At 42.3% G+C, this 24,692-nt stretch overlaps 2 protein-coding genes and 1 long non-coding RNA gene across 3 annotated transcripts; all 3 read right to left on the bottom strand.

The window, feature by feature from the left end:
- Positions 1-3,868: 3,868 nt before the first annotated feature.
- Positions 3,869-10,898, bottom strand: LOC119429037 (coagulation factor VII). The gene is made up of 8 exons (XM_037696753.1): positions 10,718-10,898; positions 9,469-9,632; positions 9,360-9,384; positions 7,598-7,711; positions 7,235-7,381; positions 5,017-5,123; positions 4,661-4,781; positions 3,869-4,461 (listed from the first exon to the last, which is right to left on the bottom strand). The coding sequence occupies exons 1-8, from the start codon at positions 10,821-10,823 to the stop codon at positions 3,869-3,871; spliced, it is 1,377 nt and encodes a 458-aa protein (XP_037552681.1). The 5' UTR covers positions 10,824-10,898.
- A 2,807-nt stretch (positions 10,899-13,705) lies between these two features.
- LOC119428797 (coagulation factor VII) lies at positions 13,706-22,422 on the bottom strand. The gene is made up of 8 exons (XM_037696476.1): positions 22,328-22,422; positions 19,143-19,309; positions 19,042-19,066; positions 18,857-18,970; positions 18,633-18,773; positions 16,155-16,243; positions 14,411-14,531; positions 13,706-14,287 (listed from the first exon to the last, which is right to left on the bottom strand). The coding sequence occupies exons 1-8, from the start codon at positions 22,413-22,415 to the stop codon at positions 13,740-13,742; spliced, it is 1,293 nt and encodes a 430-aa protein (XP_037552404.1). The 5' UTR covers positions 22,416-22,422; the 3' UTR covers positions 13,706-13,739.
- Positions 22,423-22,900: 478 nt separating this feature from the next.
- On the bottom strand, positions 22,901-23,558 carry LOC119428969. The gene is made up of 3 exons (XR_005187728.1): positions 23,490-23,558; positions 23,335-23,418; positions 22,901-22,994 (listed from the first exon to the last, which is right to left on the bottom strand). It is a non-coding gene; the product is annotated as an uncharacterized LOC119428969 (long non-coding RNA).
- Positions 23,559-24,692: the final 1,134 nt, after the last annotated feature.

Here is a 24,692-nt window from a genome sequence, read left to right as displayed (position 1 = left end):
CGTCATTATTTAAAAACTAGCAAGGTTAAGTCAAGTCCTCTGGATGGATTCTACTTCGTTGGAACGTTTCATCTTTTATCCAGAAGACTTCTTCAGTCTGAGGCACTGCAGCAAACTCAGTCTTAGAAACAGCCCCTTCTCGTAGTGGATCGATCAGTTTGCTGGTGACATCCAGATATAACTGGGTGGGCTGGCTGGTTGGTTTTGTTGGTTGGTTCGTTGGTTCATTCCAATGGGGAAATTCAACACATCCAGTAGTATTTGCCAATTATACAACAAAAAAAAAAAAGCACATTAAATAATTAGTGATACTATTAACAGCATTGTAAGAGGTGGCCAAGGACACGGAGGCCTCCGCCCCTGTTTAATGGATGAGTTCTCTTTGCAAAGATGGCTTCCTTCACTCCTCTCTCAAACCAACGTTCCTGTCTGTGAACATCTTCATCCCTGAAAGAGTGACTGCTGCAGATGAGTTGTAGACAGCAGAGTCCTGGCCTGATGATGTTGCTCTTCTGTGCTGGGCCATCCTTTTGGCCAGTGGCTGTGTACTTTCCTCAATGTAAGACTGATCGCAGCCTTCCTGGCACTGAACAGCATACACAACGTTACTCTGTGCCGTGGGACTGGATATTTGGGATGGACCAGTCTTTGCCGTAATGTATTTTGGGGTTTGAAAGCCAGGCAGCACGGTGGCGCAACTGGTAGAGCTGCTGCCTCTCAGCGAGCAGGTCCCTGGTTCAAACCCCGGTCCAGGGGCCCTTCTGGGTGGAGTTTGCATGTTCTCTCCGTGCATGCGTGGGTTTTCTCCGGGTACTCCGGTTTCCTCCCACAGACCAAAAACATGCATGTTAGGCTGATTGGTAACTCTAAATTGTCCCTAGGTGTGAGTGAGAGAGTGAATGGTTGTTTGGCTCGTTTGTCTCTATGTGGCCCTGTGATGGACTTGCGACCCGTCCAGGGTGTACCCCGCCCCTCGCACAGTGATTGCTGGACATGGGCACCAGCGACCCCCGTGACCCAAAATGGAATAAACGGGTAAAGAAAATGGATGGATGGATGGATGGTTTGAAAGCCACTGGGACGTCATGTTCAGAAAATAAATGTCTCAGTCAGGGGTGGTTCTAGCCTGTTTTGGTGCCCTTGGCAAACAACCATTGCCACCACCCCCAACCCTTGAGCCTGCATCACCCAACTTCCCCTCACCCCACCCACCTCCAGGGGCACGGACACGCTCTGACTTATCATTTAGATTACCATACCTGGTACACTCCTGGTGTCCAGCATGTTGGTGGTCAACCTGAAATGGGCTTTCTGGCAATTCTGGATGATGGGGACAAACATCTTGCGGAGGACAGGGAACACCGGAGCGGATGAGGTGTCGGCGTCGCCCCCTGAACGTCCTCTTGCCCCAGCAAAACTTTTGGTATGACGGCAGACCAAAACGGCGTATTGATTCAGTGATGGAGCAAGTCGACCAAAGCAGGGCGACGTCGCTGTCGCCAGTTACTCTGTTGTAATTTTTGCGGGGAATCGCCGTGGAAACAGGAATCTTCTGCTCCATGTTTTCCTCATCGGCTATGTTATGATCCCCTGGGTGTAACAACACAAACTATCTGCAGGACGATCTTAATTTGACAACAAAAACAAAAAATTAAGCTGCTTTAAAAATTTATTTTAACATCGTCACATCTTTAATGAATAAAATTTGTTGTGTCCAAAAAAAAAGTCAAATTTAAACGTCAAATTTAAACATTACATGCTAACATTTGATTTTATAAAATTATGTTGCCGTGGGCTGCGATGATGACCCAGTCTGGGTGGATCAGAACTCTACAATGACCCTTTCCATTCAACAGAATCAGGATTTTTTTTCTGAATATTAACGAAGACAATCTGTTAAAAACCAAAGTTTTTATAAATCAGCCATCTTGTCGGACCACTAGTCTGGTCCTGGTTCCAGCCTGCAGGGGGCGCTGGCTGCAGGAGCTTGACTGAGACTTCAGGTGAAATTTACCTGGCGAGGACACTTCCCTTTGGACAGTGATTGGCTCCAACCAGCCTGGTCTGAACCACAGCTCTGGTTTAGTCCGGGTTCTGCGGGAGCAACTTGACTGCAAGGAAACTCCGCTGCAACAAGAAAATCTTTACCATAAAAATCCAGTGGTTAGGGTTAAAAAATAAAAGCCCAACAGGAAGTCATCATTTCGACTTTTAAAGTCATAATTATGAGAATAAAAGTCATAATTTTGACATTTAAAATCATAATTTTGACTTTTAAAGTCATAATTATGAGAAAAAAAGTCATAATTTCGAGTTTTAAAGTCATAATTTCGACTTTTCTAATTTCATTTTGAAGTTTGTCCTTTGCCGGACACCATGACTCTACAGGGATGCAACTTCCTGTCAGACACTGGTAGTTTTCCTGCATAGCACATGGATTCATTCATTCAATGCATGTCCCTCTGTCTTCAAACATCAATCCTTTTAAATAAAGGTATCTAATCTTTTCATTGCCACTTTATATAGCATTTAGTATCGAAGCCCATTTCCGCCATGAAATAAAAGCCCGACAGGAAGTCATAATTGAGTTTTTTAAAGTCATAATTATGAGAATAAAAGTCATAATTACAACTTTTAAAGTTATAATTACGATTCTCATAATTATTACTTTAAAACTTGAAACTATGACTTTTATTCTCGTAATTATGACTTTAAAAGTCAAAATTATGACTTCCGGTTGGGCTTTTATTTTTTCTTGCATAGCAGAAATGGGCTTCCATAAATAGTGCAATGACTAGTACACCTCAGTAAGCTGAATCTGTGGAAGCAGGAAGTCCAACAATTGGTCACGGAGTTTGTTATCTTGGCCGACGCAACATTGTCTATCTTCTCTCAGCTGGTAACTGTCATTCGTGTCTTTTCCTTGAATTGTCACAGAAATGCTCACATTGTCTGTTCTGATAAAGTTTTCAAACACTGTGGGAGAAGAGTATTGAATAATTGTTCTTAACTGATTTTACCTATCTTGAATTTTCTCTATACACAGTTACTGGTGGAAATGTTCTCTGGACACTGTTTGTTTTTGTTGTTGTTGACTTATTTGTGCGTTGCGTTTGTTTAGTCCGCCTTTTTCACTTAATTAGTTTGAAATGTTTAAATGTTGCTCCCACAAGATTAATGTTAGTCCACAAAGTCTGAGCAACAGATTACCAGTAGATCGTCATATTTTAAACCCTAAGGTAAACAACGTATCGTAGGAATTTCATTTCGACATTAAAAATTCAGACTATTTACAGTTCATAATGATGATAAAAGCTGAAAGAGGCTACAATTAAGAAATATTTTGTGACATTATCTTCCTGTAAGTCTTGGACCTCGCTGTATTTTTTGGCATGATCATCTCCGGGTTGGGAGTGAGGTTCTGCCTCAAGTGGAGCAGTTCAAGAATCTATGGGTTTTGAACACAAGTGAGTGAAAAATAGAGGATCAGCTCGACAGATGGAGTGGTGCGACCTTAGCAGTATTGCGGACTCTCTGCCGGTCCGTCATGGTGAAGAGGGAGCTGTAAGGCGAAGCTCTGTTTACCGATCAGTCTACGTTCCAATCTTCACCTAATGTCACGAAATTTGGGTAATGATCGAAAGAACGAGAATGCGGATACAAGATAAGAATAGAGAAAACTGACATTTACCGGCACTCCCAGTGTTTCCGGAAGCTTATTGTAAACATCTGCTTATTCAGTGCTGCTGAAGGAACAGAACTGAATCCTACAACAAATTATTTTCAAACAAGACTTTAATACTCTGTCATTTGTGGAAAATTATGGAATTAGACGTTAACCGTTGGTTCTAAGCAGAACTGCATTCCTTCAGGTGGTCAGGTTGGTCAGTGCGCCATTTGTAGTGTTTTTGGGCAGATGTGGAGTTACGGTACGGTTCTGGATCCACTCCAGGTAGTTGGACACTCGGGTGTAAATTCCATAGTTGCCCGGTCGGGCGCAGCCCTTCCCCCAACTGACTATTCCCAACAGGAACACGGTCTTCTTGTACTGGGTCACCAGGGGTCCACCGCTGTCACCTTTACATGAGTCTGTCCTTCCATCCAGGTATCCGGCACAGAACATGTTCGTGGTGAGTGCCACACCGCTCTCCTCCACACAGGTCTGGGTTCGTATCCGCGGCACCTTGGTGCGCCTGAGGAGGACCGAGGTGGGCCCGTTCTCGCTTCGCTTGCCCCAGCCGCTCACCGTGTGCCATTCTACCGCCCACAGCTCGCGTTCGGCCAACGGTCGTGTTGGCAGGCAGACCGGGACAACGTACGGGGAGTAGACTATCGGAGAGGCTAACCGGAGGAGGGCGATGTCATTGTCCACAGTCCTTATCACGTAGTTCTCATGCATGATAATCTCAACAACCTGGATGACCTGTTCCGTGGATTCGTTAACGTTAATGTTGTGTTCACCTGAAAAAATGTGGGGGGAAAGAAAGAACGGTTTCAAAGCACTTTTCAGGGCAATGTTTGACAATATTTTGAGCTGTATAATGTCTACATTATACATCCCATTATCATAACTTAAACTTGTAGATTTCCTATAATTAAAGGTTTGGAGTAATATATCTTCCTTAATTGTTGCTTTGCTGTTGACCGGAGGGTTTTGTACCTGCAATGACTTTCAGAAACTGTGGTTGAGTGTTCTCCAGGCAATGAGATGCTGTGAGAATCCATGTTGGTTTATAAATCACTCCTCCACAGAACCCTTTGTCTTTATACACCAGCAAAACCTTTAAACGACAAATTGCAACAACAACAAAAAAAAATCAAACCACAAAAATGTTGTGGATTTTAAAAACTCTACAAGGTTTGATCCTTTTGAATGTCTCATTTGTTATAGGTCTTCCACCCCTGTTGACATTTTCAGTCTTAAAAATGTTCATTTATATTAGCTCTTTGATTTGTTAGTTACTAGTAAACCAGAACAAACGGTCTACATAAAATAAAGCAACAACTTCCACCTACCTGCCAGGGGCATTCACCTTTTGGACACTCGGTTCCTCCCACGATTCTCAGGTGTTCCTCTTTGTTTGCTCCCTGCAAGACAGGAACTGTCCCGCAAGCTATTGGCTCTGAAATAAATAGATATTTACAATTACAATTTTTCAATCTTAATGATTATTTATCTTTAAAGCAAAATGTCAGTTACATCCTGCTCTTACTTCTTAACTATTTTCTGCCACATATACTTCGATAGTTATATTCAAGCATTTTGGTAGATAGAAGTATTAAAACTGAATCCTGGGGCCCTGCAGTCCAGATCACTACATTAATTCCTAACACCATAACAAGTGCAACAATCATTTAAGAGTAAGCCTTCATTAACGAACATGGCTGGCAGTAGATTTGTAAACCCCTCAGTTGACTATTAGGCTAGAGGAGGTTGAGTTTGGCATCCAGAAGAACAAAATTGGGCTCAGTCACTCCGCCATTGGCCGAAGCAGTCTTGTGAATCTCATTAGTGCAAAACACTTTGAGCGCAAAGATTCTTTGTACAGAGGGCTATTTTCAGAACTCTGTACTGGTGTAGTGTGGGGATCAACACAAGTTATGGCAGGACAATTAGAAAAAAGGGAAGGGGAAGTCTGAGATTGTCATCATCGTATGTTCCCATACATCGGCAAAATTAGTTCTCTGCATTTAACCCATCAGATGTGAGATACGCCCAGTTGGAACAATGGGCATTTATGAAAGCGCCCGGGGTGCAATTTGGGATTAGGTGTCTTGTTCAGAGACACCACAACCTGTGGGAATGGCTGAGAGTTGAATGGCAACTTTCTGGTCCCAAGTCAACTGGCATACCTCTACCTCATCTCAAAGTGTGGTAAGTTTGGAAGTGTTGCAGAAAAAAGCCTCTTCTCTGTAAAAGAAAATGGCAGCACAATTTAGGTTTGTAAAATTTCATCCAAGGGAATGTTTCCCTAGGGAGGAGTTTCAGGCATTTCCACCTGGAAAGAGACCTGGGGAAGACCCAGGACATGTTGGAGAGACCGTCTCTTGGCTGGCCTGGGAAGAGTGTGAACTGAGGAAGGCATAGACAGGTGTAGCCACCTCTTTCAGAAGAGGTGGCAGTGGAAAGAGATGTCTGGACCTCCCTGGTCAAGCTGCTGCCCCCACAACCCAACTCTTGAACAAATGTCAGAAAATAGATAGATAACTGCATAGATGGAACCACAAGACTTCTTGAACAAAACAATACCAAACACCTCGTACTAACTGAGGCACAGGGGTGGAGGGCTGATGGTTTGGGTTTGTTTTGCAGTCACAGGTCTTGGGCAGCTCTGTTGATCAAAGCTTCTATCCAGAGTCAAAGTTGAGGTCAGGACTAAACAGTGGGCCACAAAAAAATCGAGTTGAAGGTCTAAAAATGATCTTCAGATACTCAACAAATTAAAAACGTTTAGCTAAATAGGGTATTTGGCCACAATCGTTAAGATATAAAGTTTTAAAATGAATCAAAAGGATCAAACTCTTTGTATTATTACCGGTATTTTTTTTCCCAAATCATGTATTCATCATTCAACCGTTCATAGTCGGGGGGTCTTAGGTCTCTGCTGCTTTTTTATATTATTTTATTTATGGGTCAGAAGCTAAAGTTTTGGAACTACTGATCGAGAGTCAAATGTGAGGGCATCTGTCCGATAGTTGAAGTTTGGACTGAACAGGGTCCTGATGCAACAGTCATTGATCACAAACAGAGAGATCTACAACAGAATGGTCCAAAAAGAAAAGAATCAAGGTGCTGCGACAATCCAGTTAAAGTCCAGAACCTCAACCGGGCTGTAATGCTGCAGTGGAACCCTCTGAGAGCTGAACAGAAACCATTGTCTGCAAACCTCCATGAACTGAAGCAACACTGGACAGAAGAATAGGCCCAGATTGATCCATGACCTTTTGAGAACCACTACTGTGTGTTCTTGCTGTTAAAGAATGTTCTTCAGTCTGCCGGAACCCATTTTTGATTGATAAATAAGAACTCGGTGGAATCTGTTGTGTTTTTGCTCACTTCAGATTTGGCTCGGTTTAAAACCTGGTAAAGACCATTCCAGAAAGAAACCCCGGAGTTTTAACCCTGGAACTGAAGGTGAGTGGACTGTTTTTGTTTGTTGTTTATACCAGGACTATAGATGTTCTCGTTACAAACCTTGAAGCAACTTTATCAAAGATCCAACCATTTAAAAACCTTTAGTGTTGCAGCGCCGACCATCGGCGTCCAACACGTAGCCGTCTGCGCATGAGCAAGCTACTCTTCGTCCACTGGCGTCTTCTTCACAGAAATGTTCACAGTCTCCATTCTGCAGCAAGCAACTGTCGGACTCTGTCCTGTGTTCTAAACAACAACAACAGAAATATTTTTCTTGGCTTAATATAGATAATTAAATATCTTAAAGGACAACAGACTCAAAAAATTTTATTATTGGACTTTCTCAGCTTTATCTCCTTCCACAACTTTGAGACTTGTTTATATTTGGGACCTGTTAAACCTTTGAATGAAACTTTATGTAAATTGCTTTTAAAACATTTAACATTTTTCATTCATGCTCACCAAGCTCACAGTTGAGTCCTGTGAACTGAGGAAGACACAGACAGGTGTAGGACGACCCCTCATTGACGCAGGTACCTCCGTTCTGGCAGGGTCCGGACTTACAGCTGTTTGGGACTTTATGGACAAAGACAGTGCAGACAGGGATCAAACCCGATGTTCGAATGACTTTCTTTTGACGAGGAGGAGCAGTACCTCTACTCAGAGCTCCCCCCAAATGATGGAGCTCCTTACCTGTTCCCTAAGGCTGAGCCTGACCACTCTTCAAAGGATCTGAGTTTTGCAGACCTGGGCCAAACCAGACCAGTAAATCACCTACAGAATGGAGCAACGCCCTCATTATACCTTTCCCACGAAGGTGTCCTCTACATATATGCAATTGGTTGAGAGTGGTGGTGCAGAGGTTAGAGAAGGTGGGCCTGTGATTGGAAGGTCACCAATTTGACTCCCTGGACTGACATCAAAAAATGTGGGTGGAAATGGTGAAAAACCTGCCTCCACCCTCCTTTGCCCCAATTTGGACCCTTGAGCACGGCCTCTGCTTCCAAACATTTCTCTTTTGAAAATGAGTTCTCGTGGCTCAATGATATAAATGAAATAAATAAAAAATAAATGAAAATTACTAGATGAGGCCTTGATTAGTCTGTCCATCTCTCGTTCTATCACTCAGGAACAAGGTTCCTAGATACAGTAGTCTCTCACTACTTCGCAATTCGACTTTTGCGGACTCGCTCTTTCGCGGTTATTCAATGTAAGATTGTACACACACAATTGTCCGCTTTAGAATTACTTGTGTGATTGGGACAGTATGGAATAAAAAAATACTTCGGACAGGCGCCATCATTTTTAGTTTTCTTTCTTAGTTTGGCGGCTGTGGCTGAGTGGTTAGAGTAGTTGTACTCCAATGCGAAAGTTGGGGGTTCAATTCCACCAGCAGTTACATGCCGAAGTGTCCCCGAGCAAGACACTGAACCCCTCACTGCCGCCGATGTGTGTCCCATTGGTGTATGAATGTGACAAAGCACTGATTAATCTTTGTACAGATATAGTAGAGGGCTGTGTAAATGGGTAAATGAGGACACAGTTTGTAGTATAAAGCATGTTGAGTATCTTGATAAGATAGAAAGGTGCTATATAAGTACAGTCCATTTACCATTTCGATAAGTCTACATTGTATCGCACGTCAAAAGAACTACACTACCCAGAAGCCAACAGTGCTTCTGGCCACTGCTTTCTGTCGAAATGGAGGGAAAGTTTTGTAACGCAAAGTCAGAAGTAACAATCTATCCATTAAGCTCACAGAACTGGCAGGAAAGTAGCAAATAGTCCTGAAGCTCAATTATCCACGCTCACATCAACCTGGACGGGGCGGTGGGCTTCGTCGCTGCAGAGTAGGTCTGCCGAGCCAGAACCGAACCCAACCGCAAACTGAGCTGCTGGTCTGCAGAGCTGGTGAGTAAAATTTTGCTGTACTGTACAGTACATATATGTATGTTGTTAAAATTACATAGGTTTAAGAGTTTAGAACATAGCAAGAGTGTGGGAAGGGTTTATAAAGCCTTACAATATATATAAATACTAAAATAAATAGTGTTCCTACTTCGCGGTTTTTCACCTATCACGGTGGTGTCTGGAACGTAACCCCCGCGATAACTGAGGGACTATTGCACTTCAAGTCCCCTGCACCCTAAACCGAAGAGGGTGTTCTACCTTTTCTTTTTAGAGAGAGAACTAAATTAAATAAAGAAGGAAAATGATTACTTACTGGAGTATGTCTTCCAGAATTCATTCTGAGGAAAGGAAAACAGAAACATCTTGTATGAAATAATCCTGGCAGAGTTCTGAGTGGTGAAACCACTCGTAACGTGACCCACCGTGGTCTCTGTGTGCTCAAACACTTCTCTGGCCTCCTCAAAGCTGCATTTCTCCTCCAAACACTCCCTCTCCAGATCTCCCAATTTCATCTCCTCAAGCCAGCCGGTGTTGTACCGGCGGGTCCGGACCAGGACGCCAGAAGCCTGGTGTTTGTCCAGAAAAACTGACGAACACCAACGGAGCAAAGAGTTCAACAGGATAATGGTGAAATCCATAGTTGTTGCAACAATTAGGCCTATATGTGAAGGGGACGTGTCCCCCCTACATTTAAAAAATATTCATTCAGATCCCCCTCACATTTACCATGAAATATTAGTTCACCCAGTGCTGTTTCCATTTCTTCATGAACAAATCCATTCCACTTTATAGGAGAATACTCAAACTACTGAAGTCCACTCCGGGTTTTCCTGGTTACCTACAAACTCCATACCACATGCAGTATTTCCCCTCAGTGGTCTGCCTTGGCAAGGCGCTCACAGGGGGAGGAGGAGGAGACACCTCTGTGTTTCACGCTAACTTAGAACTACATTAGTGCCAGTAGTTGTTGACCGGGGTGGGGTTAGGCTGTGTGATAAAAGCAGGTTGCTACATCTGTAGCATCTTAGCTAGTATTTGTAACATTTATTACATGCTGCTAGCTTTGCGCTACGTTAGTGCTGGTAGAGAAGCAAAGTGTGCTCTATTCACACAAGGACAGCTGTTGGTCAGACTTTTGTTGTGCCATTAACTCTAAAATAGTTATTGAATCAAATGTTTACATGCGTAGATAAACATTATGTAACATGTTAAAATACACCAGAATGCAGGAAATAGCATATATTCAAAAATTTTTAGGGGAGGACCCCCCCAGTGTGTCCCCTCGACATTACAAATGCTTCTGATGCCAATGGTGAAATGTTATCGTTTAATTTTGCTTAAACAAGTACTGGTTCTTTCTATCCCACTCTATGTTAAACTGAAATTCATTTGTGATGAGAAACATAAGTGTTTTTCTTCCACAAGATGTGTAGCGTTGCATTTGTTTCAAAAATATTTGCATAAGAACTGTTGGCTCCAAACAGCTTTTTCTGTAGCGACACCTAGAGGAAACATTTTCATGATGTTTTACAAGTAGATTTTAGCAACTTCTGTGTTAGCATTTAGCTGCTAACAAGCTTGTCAATAACTCAAACCAAGCAAACGAAAGTTTTGTCAGATAAATTTACCTAAATTAAAAGGCTGATGAATGAAGTTTGGACCTTTCCTCACCTGAAGCCGACCAGCAGCTCTGAAGGCTGAAGATGAAGATGATGAAGACTCTCGGCAGCATAGTGGATGTTTTCAGAAATCCGCTGTTCTTCGTCTTTGTGGACATGAAGGTACAAAGTCTGCTTTACCCACCACAATCAGTCCAAACATTAGTCCCATTATGATAACATGGGGATACACTGACTGATGAAATGTAAACTGACTGGTGACACAGGCGCAGAAGATTATTAACCACTTTTGGAAAATCCTTTTTAAATCAAAGTCTTTTTATTGAATTTTCTTTTCAGAACACACAGACAAAAAAAAAACAAGAAAATCCCCTCCCACACGTTCTGGACTTGTCCAAAGCTGCGGACCTATTGGCAATATGTGGAAAAACTGTGTAACCGTTACCAGTCACTTCATTGTTTGGGGTGGCCCCTGTGCATCCTTCAGCAAGTATAAGAGGAATATGGCTCTCTTCTAGCCAGGAGACTTATTTTATGCAGATGGAAGGATCCGCATCCCCTAGCGTATGAACACTGGATAAGAGAAGACGTGTCATGTTCATCTGGAAAAGATTAGATATACTCTGAAACGTTCTATTGAGATATTTTGGGACACTTGGCAGCCATTTATGTCTTATGTTGAAACTATGTCAATGCCTGTCTGATGTGTTCGTGTCTGTGTGGCTGATTCGGCGTGTAAGAGCGTAGCTGGAGTTTCTTTACAGCAAGTCTCAGACGGATTGAGGATTAATAAATGTTCTGAATGATCTTACGCCAGATTGAGTCTGATATGGATTCCTCCAAGTCCATTTCCTATTTCAGTTGAAAAGAGTCCAAACTGGTCCCATGGTTTGAACTGAGAAGTGCATAAATCTTTGGACGCTGTCTATCATGGTGCGCTAAGATTCATAACTGGCTGTAACTACCGTACCCACCATTACACCCTGTATTCACTGGTTAACTGGTCATCATTAACTTCACGTAGACTCTCGCACTATTACATTTTCATCTTTAAATCACTTTTAGGTTTGTTGCCTGGAATATCTTGCAAAAAGATCTGAAGCTCTCAACCTTGACCTCTCTAAGTGGCTTCAAACAACTAAGTTCCTGGCAGAAATGAATGCACACATGTTCCTGTTTTTAGTTTTGTACACCGCCTTACAACCTAGCTGTTTTTGTTTCGTTTTTTCAATACCATTCTCTTTCACTTGTTCTTCTCAATGTGTATGCTCTTCATGATTGTCTTCTGTTGTCATCACTCTGTTAAAATCAAGTCTCTTGTAAATGAGTCCCCGAGGCTCAATGGGATTAACCTGTATAAATACAGGTTGAATGAATGAATCTTGCTGAGGGCCCCCTTAGTACCAGACCAGCATTCCAAAATCTTAACCACAAAATGTTTAGAGGGGTACATAGGAAAACTATCAGAGTTAGACCTCACAAAATGTCTCAGCTGCAGGTATCCGAAGAACGGTGACTTGTGGATATGAAACTTCTGTACCAGCTACTCAAAAGAGGCAAATTTATCATCAACATAGAGGTCACACAGTGAATGCACTCCCCTGAGGACCCAGGCATCAAAGGCTGTATCAGCTACAGAGCGATTAAACATGATTATTTGACACAGGTGCCAGAAACAATAACTCTGTGGAGTTGAATGCGCTCCTGAACTGATTCCAAACCTTGACAGTCCAGATCACAATTGGGTTAGAAGTATAAGTTGAAATTGGCTGTTTAAAAGGCAACTGAGTGCAGAGTAATACAGAGGGGGAACTGGATCTAATCGAGGCCCTCGCCAAAGCCACCCAACTGGGAGAAGGGGTATCCTTACCTGACCAGAATAGTAGAGCTCTGATATTAGCTGCCCAGTAATAGTGCATGAAATTAGGAAGTGACACGACTCCAAGCCTGTGGGGCAGATGCAAAACCTTCCTGGCAATATGTGGATGTTTTTTTTATTCCAAATAGACTTTGATAGCTAGCTGTTTAGATTGGAGAAGAATGAAGTCAAGATATCCTCAAGCATCTTAAACAGAACCAGACTTGCTGGGAAGATTCATCACCCGTAAGCTTCGAGTACAACCCGGTGACCAAGTGCCAGAGCCTTCAGTGAAAGAGTCTGGAGTCGCCAAGGTCGAAGAAAGCAAGACAGTCAAAGTCCAAAGTCATACTCATGTTGTTCTTTGATGCGACGTATATTGTCCAGGTAGAATTCTTGCCACAAAGCGGGACGATCATCAAGCATGTTTACATAAAGACCTTGTGGTTTTTGTTTTATTCAGTGCACAAGAAGAGACACTCCTGAACATCAGGCAGTTCCTTGCCAAGAGGAACATCACTGTGCTAAAGCAACCTCCCTTCTCACCCGACTTGCTTTGTGTGATTTTGTTCCTTTTACTAAAGCTCAAGGGGCTCATCAAGAGGACCCATTATCCAGACGTGGAAGTCATTAAGGCAGGCTGTAATGGCAAAGAATCCCTCGAGAATCCTTCCAGGAGTGCACGGACATGTGGCGGAAATGGATAGGAAAGTGCACTAGACTCGAGGGGAACTATTTTGACAGGAAAAAATTGTTTGAATTTGACCGGGGGGGTTGTGATCCCCAGTTTTTTTTTGTTTTTTTTTGCATTTTCTGACACCATATATCTAAAAACCAAAAAAAAAAAAAAAACATTTTGCTGACTAATGACGGTCATAGATTTAATAACAAATGTATATTTTTGTTTTAACAACTTATCAGGCTCCATCAGTTGTTTTATTTACCGGTATTTTAAATGCTTAATATCCCTTTTATTACTAGAATGTTGAACAAGATAAGAAAAAATAAAATGTTTTGTACAGAATAGCAAAGCTTCAGCTAAAGAATCGGACAATAATGGTGATTTTATTTATTTTTTTATTAACTATGTGAAAAGTAGGTAACAGTCTGTATAAACCAATTTTTAAATTCACAATTTCATTTGGATTGTTTTACTGTTCTAATTATGTAAACAGATTAAGCTTGTAATAGGGAGCTACAGGCTCCAGAACCAGTTTCAGCCAGTAGCAATTATGTTCTCAATCCACTCCAGGAAGTTGCTGACTTTGGCGTAAACGCCATACATGTTTTCTCTGGCGCAGCCCTTCCCCCAGCTCACCACACCTGTCAGGAACCAGGTTTTTTTGTAGCGCTTTACCAGCGGACCGCCGCTGTCGCCCTCGCATGCGTCCTGGCCTCCGCTTCTCCGCCCAGCACAGAACATGTTCTTGGTGATGTTGAGCTGCGTGTGGAGGCGGCACTCGTGTGAATGGACCGTTGGCACCACCAAGCGTTGCAGGTACCGGGCAGAGGAGCCAAACTGTAGCAAGCGACCCCATCCGGATACGGTGGACTGGCCAATCATGGCCAGCGTCCGCATGAAGGTGCTATTCCGGGCGGGAAGGCAGATGGGCACCACGTAGCTGCCCAGTTTCACCGGACGATGGAGCTTTAGCAGAGCCAGGTCACTGTCGTAGGTTGAGTAGTTATAGTTACGGTGGATGAAAACTTTGAGGACGCGCCGCTGCTGCTCGGTTTTCTCACGCACGTGTAGGTCATTTTTACCTTTAAAGTGCCAGATCTTAGATTAGCTCAGTACGAAGACACAAAATATGAAGTTAAATTATTAAAGAGTAGCCAGTAAATATTTCTAAACGAAGCAAACAATAGTCCAAGTTTCTGTCTTACCTACGGTGACATGAAAGATGGCGATAGGTTTCATGTGAACACAATGAGCTGCGGTTAGAATCCACACATCTGACAGAACGATGGCTCCACAGGTGAACTTGTTGTGCTCGGTTAACAAAGCCTGTTCAAAGAGTCATAATTATCTGTAAATATTCTGGACAGAAGAGTCAGATTTGATGGTTTTAGCCCATAGACCAGAGATCAACTGAAAAAGCTTTACAACAGGATGTAAACGAGTATTGAAATGAGTACCGTGTGTTCATCTCAGTTGTTTACAACCTGATCATCAATGTCAAATCTCAATGAGCCTTCAGAAAAAGACGCCTTTAGTAAGGGCTATCCAAAAACGCTGGGTGTGTAACTAGATCCACGTTGAAGTAGATTCTTAGTCATCCAAGTCATGGCAAACTCTAAAAGTTTAAACTCAACGTAAGTGGACTTCTATTCTACTAATTTTGTCCGTTATTCTTTACTCGCACCTAACCCTCAAGGATAACGGACACTTTTTTGAAGACCAAAATGTCCATGTTTTGGATAGAGAAGACGTGTGTTAAGAGTGGGGTCAAAGAAGCCATTTACATGAAACAAGTAAAAACAACTTTAAACAGAGTGGAAGGTCTCACATTTCAGATTTCCAAAACCTACAATGGAACATTAAGTCTTATACACAGTCAGTTTCCCTCTGATCTTTATGGATGTGACCAAAACATGTCTCTGTGAACCAGGAAGACAAAGACCTGAATAAGTCTCAGGAGTGAGCGGAGGGAGACCTGCCTTTGTATTTAGCTGTATAAAGCTTCTCATGCATGTTAAAGCTGTTAGAACTCTAAACTCTACAGTTTCAAATGGAGAAAGTTCCCCAAATGGTAAGCAAAATGTCTTCAAGTACAGAACTGAAGTCCAGTTGCTTTGATTTAAAGTTTTTACGAGTACCCGGGCCAAGACTTTGAAAATGCTATTTGTCATTGGACAAGGGACAACAAGTTTCCCAGACGACAAAAATGGTAAACCTTGTACTGCAGTCTCCAGCACAGTGATTAGATGGACGGTAGGGTGGCCACAAATCTGAGACTCTACCAGAAGCATTGTTTGCACTTCCACTTCCTTTAGATAGTAAAGTTTTACCATCTTATCTGCGTTCCGTATTGATCTTGGTAGAGAAACTAGAGACGTACTCGTCTCCTGACCTCATTTGGTTTTTGGGTTTTTTACCCTTGACATTCAGAATAGAACAGAATAAAATACAATAGATATTTACTGTTGCTGCAGAAAACGGTTAAAAATAATCTAAAAACACTGAAACACAGTTTCATACAACTTAATTCTGAGCACGACTCAAGAACTGAGTTTGGGGAAAATTCAACAGGAATCGCACAACGTGATGATGAACCAATGAAGAAAGCCTGTCATAGGAGACAAACGTAGATAACATGCACAAACTTTGTGTTTTTGAAACCATTAGTGAAAAGGCCAGACTTTAGGGGTATCTGAGGCAGGCTTGAAACACAAGAGTCAGGGTGGCTTCTGGGTAATACCAGATGGCTAGGCCTCAGACTGACGAAGCCTCTTGGATGAGGGGCGAAACGTTTCTTTTTAACAAAAAAACGAAGTCCAGATGACATGATTCAACCTTTTTTGTTGTTATATACCTGGATGACTGAGAAAACAAACTTTGTGTAGATAACATGGTTCTGACTCCGTAGTCACAATTTTAAACAGTATTGAGCTAGTGTGTTAGACTTACCTGCCAGGGACACTGTCCTGGGGGGCAGATCTGCCCGTTAACAATCCTGGGTGCAAAATGCACGAGTTGTCTTCCACAGACCACAGAATCTAAACCAGGCAGACAACAAAAACAATCGGCATGTTGTCTTTGGTGCTTCATACCAATGATTATCAAACTGTCAATACACACACACAACTAATTGAATCATATTTTTGAGTACTATTTGGCACTAGCTTTATAAGAAGAAAGTTTGAGAGACATTGCAGTAACAAAACTCCCATTGAAAAGGTGTTACCAAAGACACGACACACAAAAACGAGTCAAATCACTAGAAGAAGGTATTCAGTTCGGACACTTGCTTTGAGTTGTTCACATTTGTACACTTAATGACTTGAGTACCACAAGGATCAAAACACTGTGATTTTTTTTTTAACACTTTTAATTCCTGATATGAAATTACTTGGCACATTACTCTCACCTACTGGACTGGAGTAAACTTGTAGGCCCACGGGTTGAACGCTGCTGACCCAAAAGCAGTCTAAATACTGTATGTGTGCTTTTTGTTCACCAACACGGAAACCAAGGCAAAACTTTTAGTCGTGAATCTAATTTCAAAGGTTTTATTCTGGATCATAAAAGTAATAGGCTAGTTATGTATACATCTTTATGTCTATTCAAATAATAAATCTGTCAACACATTTTTCAGTCTAGACCAGTGGTTTCCAAACCTTTCAGCTGCTGCCCAACAAAATGATTGTGATGAAGGCTTATGACCCCATCTATTGCTGGTCTAAATGTACCAAAACGGCAAATAGCCCAAATAAACATGGGCATAATAACAATTTAAACAAGCCACAATATTAAGTTTTATTTATTTATGACTATTGTTTTTATTATTAACCTTTATTTAACCAGGCAAATCCCATTGAGATCACATATCTCTTTTGCAAGGGAGTCCTGGGCTTGACGGCAGCCTAACATGCATGTTTTTGGTCTGTGGGAGGAAACCGGAGTACCCAGAGAAAACCCACGCAAGCACGATAAGAACATGCAAACTCCACACAGAAAGACCTCAGGTCCAACTGGGGATTGAACCCAGGACCTTCTTGCTGTGAGGCAACAGTGCTAACCACTGATCCATTGTGCCGCCGCAAGTTTTAATTCTTTGCAAATGTACGTTAACATCTGGATATTACTAAAGGACCCCCATCTGGTCTTTTATGACCTACATTGGGGTCTGAACCCCAACTTGGGGAACCACTGGTCTGGACCACGGAAATTAGACTTGTAATATTTGATCTTGTTTAGTTTATATATTTTGATGAGCCTGGCAAATATTCACCTAGTTGCATATGAACTTTACAACTATTAAACACACTTTGGGTTTATCCATCCATCCATCCATTATCTTTACCCGCTTATTCCATTTTGGGTCACGGGGGTCGCTGGTGCCCATGTCCAGCAATCACTGTGCGAGGGGCGGGGTACACCCTGGACGGGTCGCAAGTCCATCACAGGGAAACATAGAGACAAACGAGACAAACAACCATTCTCTCTCTCACTCACTAGGGACAATTTAGAGTTACCAATCAGCCTAACATGCATGTTTTTGGACTGTGGGAGGAAACCGGAGCACCCGGAGAAAACCCACGCATGCACGGAGAGAACATGCAAACTCCACCCAGAAAGGCCCCTGGACCGGGGTTTGAACCAGGGACCTGCTCGCTGAGAGGCAGCGGCTCTACCAGTTGTGCCACCGTGCTGCCCGGTTTATCCATCCATCCATCCATTATATTTTTCCCAATTCTTCCTTTTAGGGACGCAGGGGTCACTGGTGCCCATATCCAGAAGTCAATGTGCGAGAGGCCGGGGACACCTTGAACAGGTCACAAGTCCATCACCGGGCCACATAGAGCCAACACACACTCATGCACAAAGAGAACATGCAAACTCCACCTAGTTATGTCCCTGGCCGGGATTCAGTATTCTCGCTGAGAGACAACAGCTTTACCAACTGAAATACCACATTTTGGGTTTAGTGGATGAATAAATTGGTTTTCTCAAAGTGCCAGCTTAAAGACAAATCTAGAGAAGTTCCAGCCAAGTGATTAAAAAACACAAACATGAATGTTTCCATGACATGGTTTGGAGTTCAAATTGGCTGCATTATTTGGTCAGCAGGTATAGGCTAGATTATACACAATTATAATAAACAGAAATGGCTGCTTGGTATAAACAGTTTTGAAAGAAGCACAGACATGGATAAAGTTGTGTGTCCAGAAACAAGCATTGCAGGTGTCGTGAATCTTGCAATTAGTCACTCTGCCGTTTTAGAGGCTGAAAAGTACTCACTGTGCTGTTTGGTATCATAGTGTGTACCACACTGAACATGGATAGCAGAAAGCTAAGGACAGAGTTGTTTCAGGAGTTTGGAAATAAATTTGTTGACAAGCATTGTTAACTTAAAGGTAACGACTATAATATTCTATGTCAGACCTTGAGGCAGACAGCTGCTGTTGTCCTGATCCAGGCCGTATCCCGGAGCACAGAAACAGGTAAATGAACGATTTGGAAGTTGTCTGCAGAAATGCTCACATCCTCCATTTTTATTGCGACAGCTGCCTGAGGTTGAGCGCACTGCGAACAGATGGAGACAAAACGATTGTTTTAACAATAACGCCAACAATGGGAAGGTTTCATTTGTGGCTGGAGGATTGCACCTTTGTCGCAGTTGAATCCATGGAAACCAGGAGGACACTTGCAGATGTAGCTGTCGATGTGGCGAGTGCAGGTTGCTCCATTCTTACAGGGAGATGATAAGCAGTGGTCTACAGCTGCAACCAGGAAACATGTCCACATTTATAGTGTTCTTCCTTAATAAATTGTTATGTTAAACCCTCTGTACCTGTATATGTCCTCCAGAAGTTTTCCTGGATAGAAATAGAATACAATGAATGGTTTGTTTAGGAAGATAAATAAGAATAATCAATTTGAAACTATACTCACCAGCTGCTGAGTTGTGGCAAATATCTCCTTAGCCTCTTCATAAGAACATTTCTCCTCCACACATTCTCGCTCCAGGTTGCCTTGCCTGAACTCCTCCAGAAAGAAGTTGGCTCTACGAGTGCGATGTAAGAATACACTGGCCTCGTGTTTGTCCATAAACATACCCCCTTTATAAAAATATGTACAAGAAAGAAAATTAACAATCCTCCATCTCCACAGGGTCGTTTTCATCTGTTGTTGCCAAGTAATGTAGCAACTGTTGAGATGGTTTTGTTAATAATACATTTTTGCAACTTTATCATCCTGACCAAACATTGTTGGCATGAAAACCAAATTACTGGTTCTAGTGGTGGGTTCCAGTTATGAAGAGTTCACACTTTTTTTTTTGCCAACCTGAGAAAGTAAACTCCAAGGTCTTACAAATTAGTTGAAACTGGAGTTCAGGAGGAGCAGTGTGAATTTGCTAGGGGGTCATGGGAATTTTACTGTCCAGTATACAGTATGACTGTTTGACTGTTCATCGTTTTGTGGATTTGGAAAAGGCTCATAGGGCTTTTTGTAGGGGGGTTCTGCATGCATATGGGGTTCTGGGGACATCTGCAAGGAACTATCTGGTCCCTGAATAACCAAAGCAAAAGCTGTCCTGTCCTCAGTCTATTTTGTGGTGTTTATGGACAAGATCTCAGTCATGAAAAGGAGGAGGTCTGATTAGGGAACCCTATGGGTCTTGTTTCTACTTTTTTTTGCAGATTATATTTTGTTGATATCTTCAGACCATGACCTTCAGACTTGTCTGGGGTGGTTCACAGCTCCTATATGTCTAAGGCCATGATTTCAATGGAAAATAGGAGGAATACTTCCTCTGAGTCAGGAGGGGAGGGGTTTATTTATCTGGGAGTCTTGTTCCAGATGGTAAGATAGATCGGTGCCATGTCTGCAATAATGAGTTGTTCTGGTCTGTTGTGGTATAGAAGGAACTGAGCTGAAAATCAAAGTTTTTGATTCACTGGTTCATCCTTGTTCAAACCCCATTTATGGTCATGAGGTTTGGAACATTCAGGGGTTTTTTTTTTTCAGTTCAGTTTACCAAAGGATTTGCAACCTGCTGGAAGCCAGGAACACTGCCTTCAGATCTGGAAACACACAGGAGTTGAGAAGAACAAGGAAAGAGCTGGTTGCTGGTATTAAGAAGGCCAAGGCTACATATGCACAGAGGATCCAGGGTCAATTCACCTCATAAGACCCACGGAGCGTGTGGAGGGGCATTAAGTGTATAACAGATTTTAAAGGTAAGAGTGAACATTGCCATAGAGACCCATCACTGCCTGATGCCCTCAAGTTCTATGCACGCTTTGAAGACCCGAACAGACTGCCCAGCACCAGACTCACCCCACCACTGGATGAAGAGCTTCTCAGCGTGACCTCAGCCGAAGTGAGAAGTACTTTCAGAAGGATTAACCCTCACAAAGCAACCGGCCCAGAAAACATCCCCGGGAAGATGCTGAAAGACTGTGCCGATCAGCTCTGCGAGGCGCTGGCTGACATCTTTAACTCCTCACTTACCCTGGCAACAGTTCCCACCTGCCTGAAGACCTCCACCATCCCAGTCCCAAAGAGCTCTACAGTGACTGGTCTGAATGACTATTGGCCAGTAGCCCTCACCCCAATAGTCGCTAAATGCTTCAAAAAACTGGTCATGACCCACATCAAAACAACTATCTACAAGGACCCTCACCAGTATGCATACTGCGAGAACTGATCAACAGAGGACACCATCTCCTCTGTGGTCCACACTGCTCTCACCCACCTGGAGCAGAGAGACTCCTACGTCCGTATTCTCTTTTTGGACTTCATGTCTGCCTTCAATACCATGATCCCCCAAACCCTGATGGGCAAACTACTCACACTAGGACTAAGCCCCTCCATTTACTGGGTGGGTCCTAGACTTCTTAACAAACCGCAGTCAGTGAGGATCCACAACTTCTCCTCCTCCACCACCATAACCCTCAGGACTGGCTCCCCTCAGGGATGTGTGCTGAGCCCTCTCCTGTTCACTCTGTGCACCTATCCATCCAGGCTGTTGCATTGTAAAGTTTGTAGATGATGCTGCGGTGGTGGGATGCATCACAAACAATGATGATTCCAGCTACAGGCAGGAGGTGGAACACCTGGAGAGCTGGTGCAAAGAGAATAACCTTCACAGCAATGTGAAGAAGACGAATGAGATGGTCGTGGACTTCAGAAGGAACAAACACACCTACCCCCCACTGAACATAAGAGGATCTGTGGTGGAAGTGGTCTCCAGCTACAAGTACTTGAGTGTGCACCTGAATGACAACCTCAGCTGGAGCAACAACACCACCAGCCTGATCAATTATTCTTTTGCGTACAACACTAGACACATTTAAATCAATTAAAAATTGTTGACAATGTGTGGGCTTGATTTGTTATTTTATAATTAAGAAAATAGATGTGATATTACTACAAATTTCCGTCACGTCTTGAAAAACTATTAGCATGCTAATATACCGGTAAGTAGCACATTAGCATGCTAACATAAGTAGCATGTTAGCATGCTAAAAACACCTAGCATGTTAATCTGAGAAGATGCATTTAAATACCTTTTGAAGTTTAGATCTTGTTTATCTAAGGGCGTAAATACAAAAACCTGTTTTCGTACAAAAATTAGACTGCAATTTATAGAAAACAAAAATATACCATTTCATACAAAAATAACGTGTTTCAAATTAAGTGAATTTATAATAAAATAAAAAAACACTAAGAAAACATTGTTTAGACAGTTATAGTTTTAACTGGAATCAAATGCACAATCATTGTAATTTCACATTTTATTTAAACCTAAATACATACTTGTTTATTAAAATAAACATTTGAAACTTTCCGTTTATTTTTTTGCAGTTAAGTCAATTAAACTCAATGTTTTATGGTAATAATAATATTTCCTATCAGTTTTTACTCCAGCATCAATATCCAGTAGTTAAAATTTTCATTGGAATTTAAGACAAATTATGTAAAAGATTTTTTTAAAGTAAACAAGTAAAACGCACGCAGACAAAGTCAGTGGCCTGATATCAAACTCGAGTTTAAACATTTCACCCGAGCGTCTTTGATGGGCCATAAGACTGAAGAGTTTCTGAAGAAGAGTTAAAGGAACGAAGACTGACCTTCTGAGATCCCAGTGCATGCTGGGTAAGAAACCATGATAAGTAAAAAGAAGAAGACACGATGCGTTTCAGTGCTGATGAACGCCATGATTGTTCTGAAGGGATCAAAGTTCACGAGTGAAACACAAACAGAAAAACAGTGTTGACTCTTCTTCCTGCGTTCTGGTTAAAATTACACGTTCATTTGAACCTATTTATCAACACATTATCTTTTAACAAAACATGTAGGTGTGAAACTGAAAACCTCAAAAGATTTAAACAATAAAATCTGTTTTGTTGTTTTATTGAAAAGGTGAGACATAAACATTAGTATGTGGTTATAAAATTAAACACAAACATTCATATACGTTTATATAAAGTCTGCAAATTTCATAAATAATACATATATTTGATGTTTCTCCCTAATATATTCATTAATACTAAATCACATCATTTAAAAACTTAAATAAATAGTTTAACGAGCAAAACGAGATAAAACAGGTTGCAGTTTTCCTCCTCTCCTAGAGGGGGCAGCGCTGCGTTCATCGTAGCTCCTTCAGGATGTCGGGGAGGAACACCTGGGCGTCTCTCAGCTCATCCTTCCACTCCTGTGGGACTCTGGATCCGATGTGGGCGGCCCCGGCCCCCAGCAGGGCCCCGAGCGCGGCCCCGCGGTTACAGTTCTCACCTGGGGACCGACAAAAAATCTCGCAAAGAGCTTGGACTAAAAACAACCGTAAGGAGGGAAATCTTCATAAAACGTAAAATGACATTTAGAACTTAAAAAATATCTCAAAGAATATTTTTTAAATTAGTTTTAAATATTTTATGGTCCAGATATTTATCTGCTGGGGATAAAAGTAAAAAAAAAATGTCATTAATAAAAAAACTGAACAACATGAAATAAATCTATGAGGACTAGAAAAGATTTTCTCTCTGGACTCTGGCTAATTTAACGTCTGAATTCAACACGTATTTCCTGTCTCGTTATCTGGGCCGTGTCTCGAGACATCAAACGTTTGTCTAACCTCCACAGTTGGTGTTGGTCAGGATTCCTCCTTTTGGGTCATCGTGAAACTCGTGGGCCAGGTAAAACAAGCTGGAGAACGCTCCTGTTGGACAAAAAAGACCAAGATAAGAGCACCGATCACAGGAAGTGACCCAGGTCTGATCAGGTCCTGACCTTTATTGTAGCAGGCCAGACCCAGGCGGTCCACAGCACTCTGATGGACCTTCAGTCTGTCCTCTGAGGACACAGGAAACCTGAAACATCAGAAGAAAAAAATGTCTGAGGCTAAATTTATTTTTAATCAGTTCTCTGGTGAAAACCTGACGCCCCCTCGAGGATGGCAGCCGAAGTAACAAGAGAGCGTCTTTTGTACCCGAGTCAAGTAAAGTCCCCCACATACTCGGGCGTACTGTGCATACGTCAACGGACAAGGAGGAAGAGATCGCTTGCAGCTTACCTTTAAAATGATTATATATATATATATATATAAAATATATAGAAAATAAATTAAGATATTCTTTAAAAAAAGGAAAAGAAGGTGGTACATAAGGCCATTAAACCAGACCAGGGATGAAGAAGGGGAAATTAATACACTGGCGAAGGACATGAAGACAATGGACAGCGAGAAACATTATTAATATTTTCGAATGGATTCTAGCAAGTTCAGTGAGCTAGTTGGACGCTTTACCACCAGGGCAACCACCGCATACCTGTCGGCGCTGCACAGAGAGCGGCTGTCGCGCTGCACACAGCGCAGTCATGCAGCGCAGTCGCGCAGCGCAGTCGCACAGTCGCGCAGCGCAGTCGCGCAGCGCAGTCCCGCAACGCAGTCGCGCAGCGCAGTCCCGCAGCGCAGTCCCGCAGCGGTCGGTGTCTCATACAAAACAGTTTGATGTGAACACCGTTTCTCACCGGGCAGTTTATTGTGCAACACCAAGAACGCATATGCGGTCATAAAAAATTATCTTTGCGCGACATAGCCGGCGGACATCCACTTCAAGTCCGCATCGAGTAAGGGCTGACCTCCACGGAGTGAAGAACGTCCGAGTGTGTGGGGTTCGTAAGAGCGTTTTTGGTACCCAAGTGACGTGAGAACATATTTTGTACCCGAGTCACGTAAGAACATATTTTGTACCCGAAACACGTGAGAATGTTTTGTACCCGAGTCACGAGGGAACGTATTTTGTACGAGTTATTTGGTAACATATTTTGGATCAAAGTCAAGTGAGAACATATTTTGTACCCGAGTCACGTGAGAATATATTTTGTACCCGAGTCACGCGAGAACATATTTTGTACCCAAGTCACGTAAGAACATATTTTGTACCCGAGACACGTGAATGTTTTGTACCCGAGTCATGTGAGAACATATTTTGT

Source organism: Nematolebias whitei, chromosome 23, assembly GCF_014905685.2.
Source record: "Nematolebias whitei isolate Nwh7 chromosome 23, NemWhi1, whole genome shotgun sequence".
Classification (NCBI taxonomy): Eukaryota; Metazoa; Chordata; class Actinopteri; order Cyprinodontiformes; family Rivulidae; genus Nematolebias; species Nematolebias whitei.
The sequence above is the reverse complement of the archived record's forward strand: the minus strand, read 5'-3'. Positions and strand labels throughout refer to the sequence as shown.

Coding starts and splice junctions, on each gene's coding strand:
- LOC119428797 (XM_037696476.1), bottom strand. CDS start 22,415: ATGGCGTTCATCAGCACTGAAACGCATCGTGTCTTCTTCTTTTTACTT. Junction 16,244..18,632: donor CAGCAGCTGTCTGCCTCAAG/GTCTGACATAGA, acceptor TGCCTGGTTTAG/ATTCTGTGGTCTGTGGAAGA. Junction 14,288..14,410: donor CATCTTTCATGTCACCGTAG/GTAAGACAGAAA, acceptor GGCACTTTAAAG/GTAAAAATGACCTACACGTG.
- LOC119429037 (XM_037696753.1), bottom strand. CDS start 10,823: ATGTCCACAAAGACGAAGAACAGCGGATTTCTGAAAACATCCACTATG. Junction 9,633..10,717: donor GAGCTGCTGGTCGGCTTCAG/GTGAGGAAAGGT, acceptor GGTGTTCGTCAG/TTTTTCTGGACAAACACCAG. Junction 9,385..9,468: donor TTGAGCACACAGAGACCACG/GTGGGTCACGTT, acceptor TCCTTTCCTCAG/AATGAATTCTGGAAGACATA.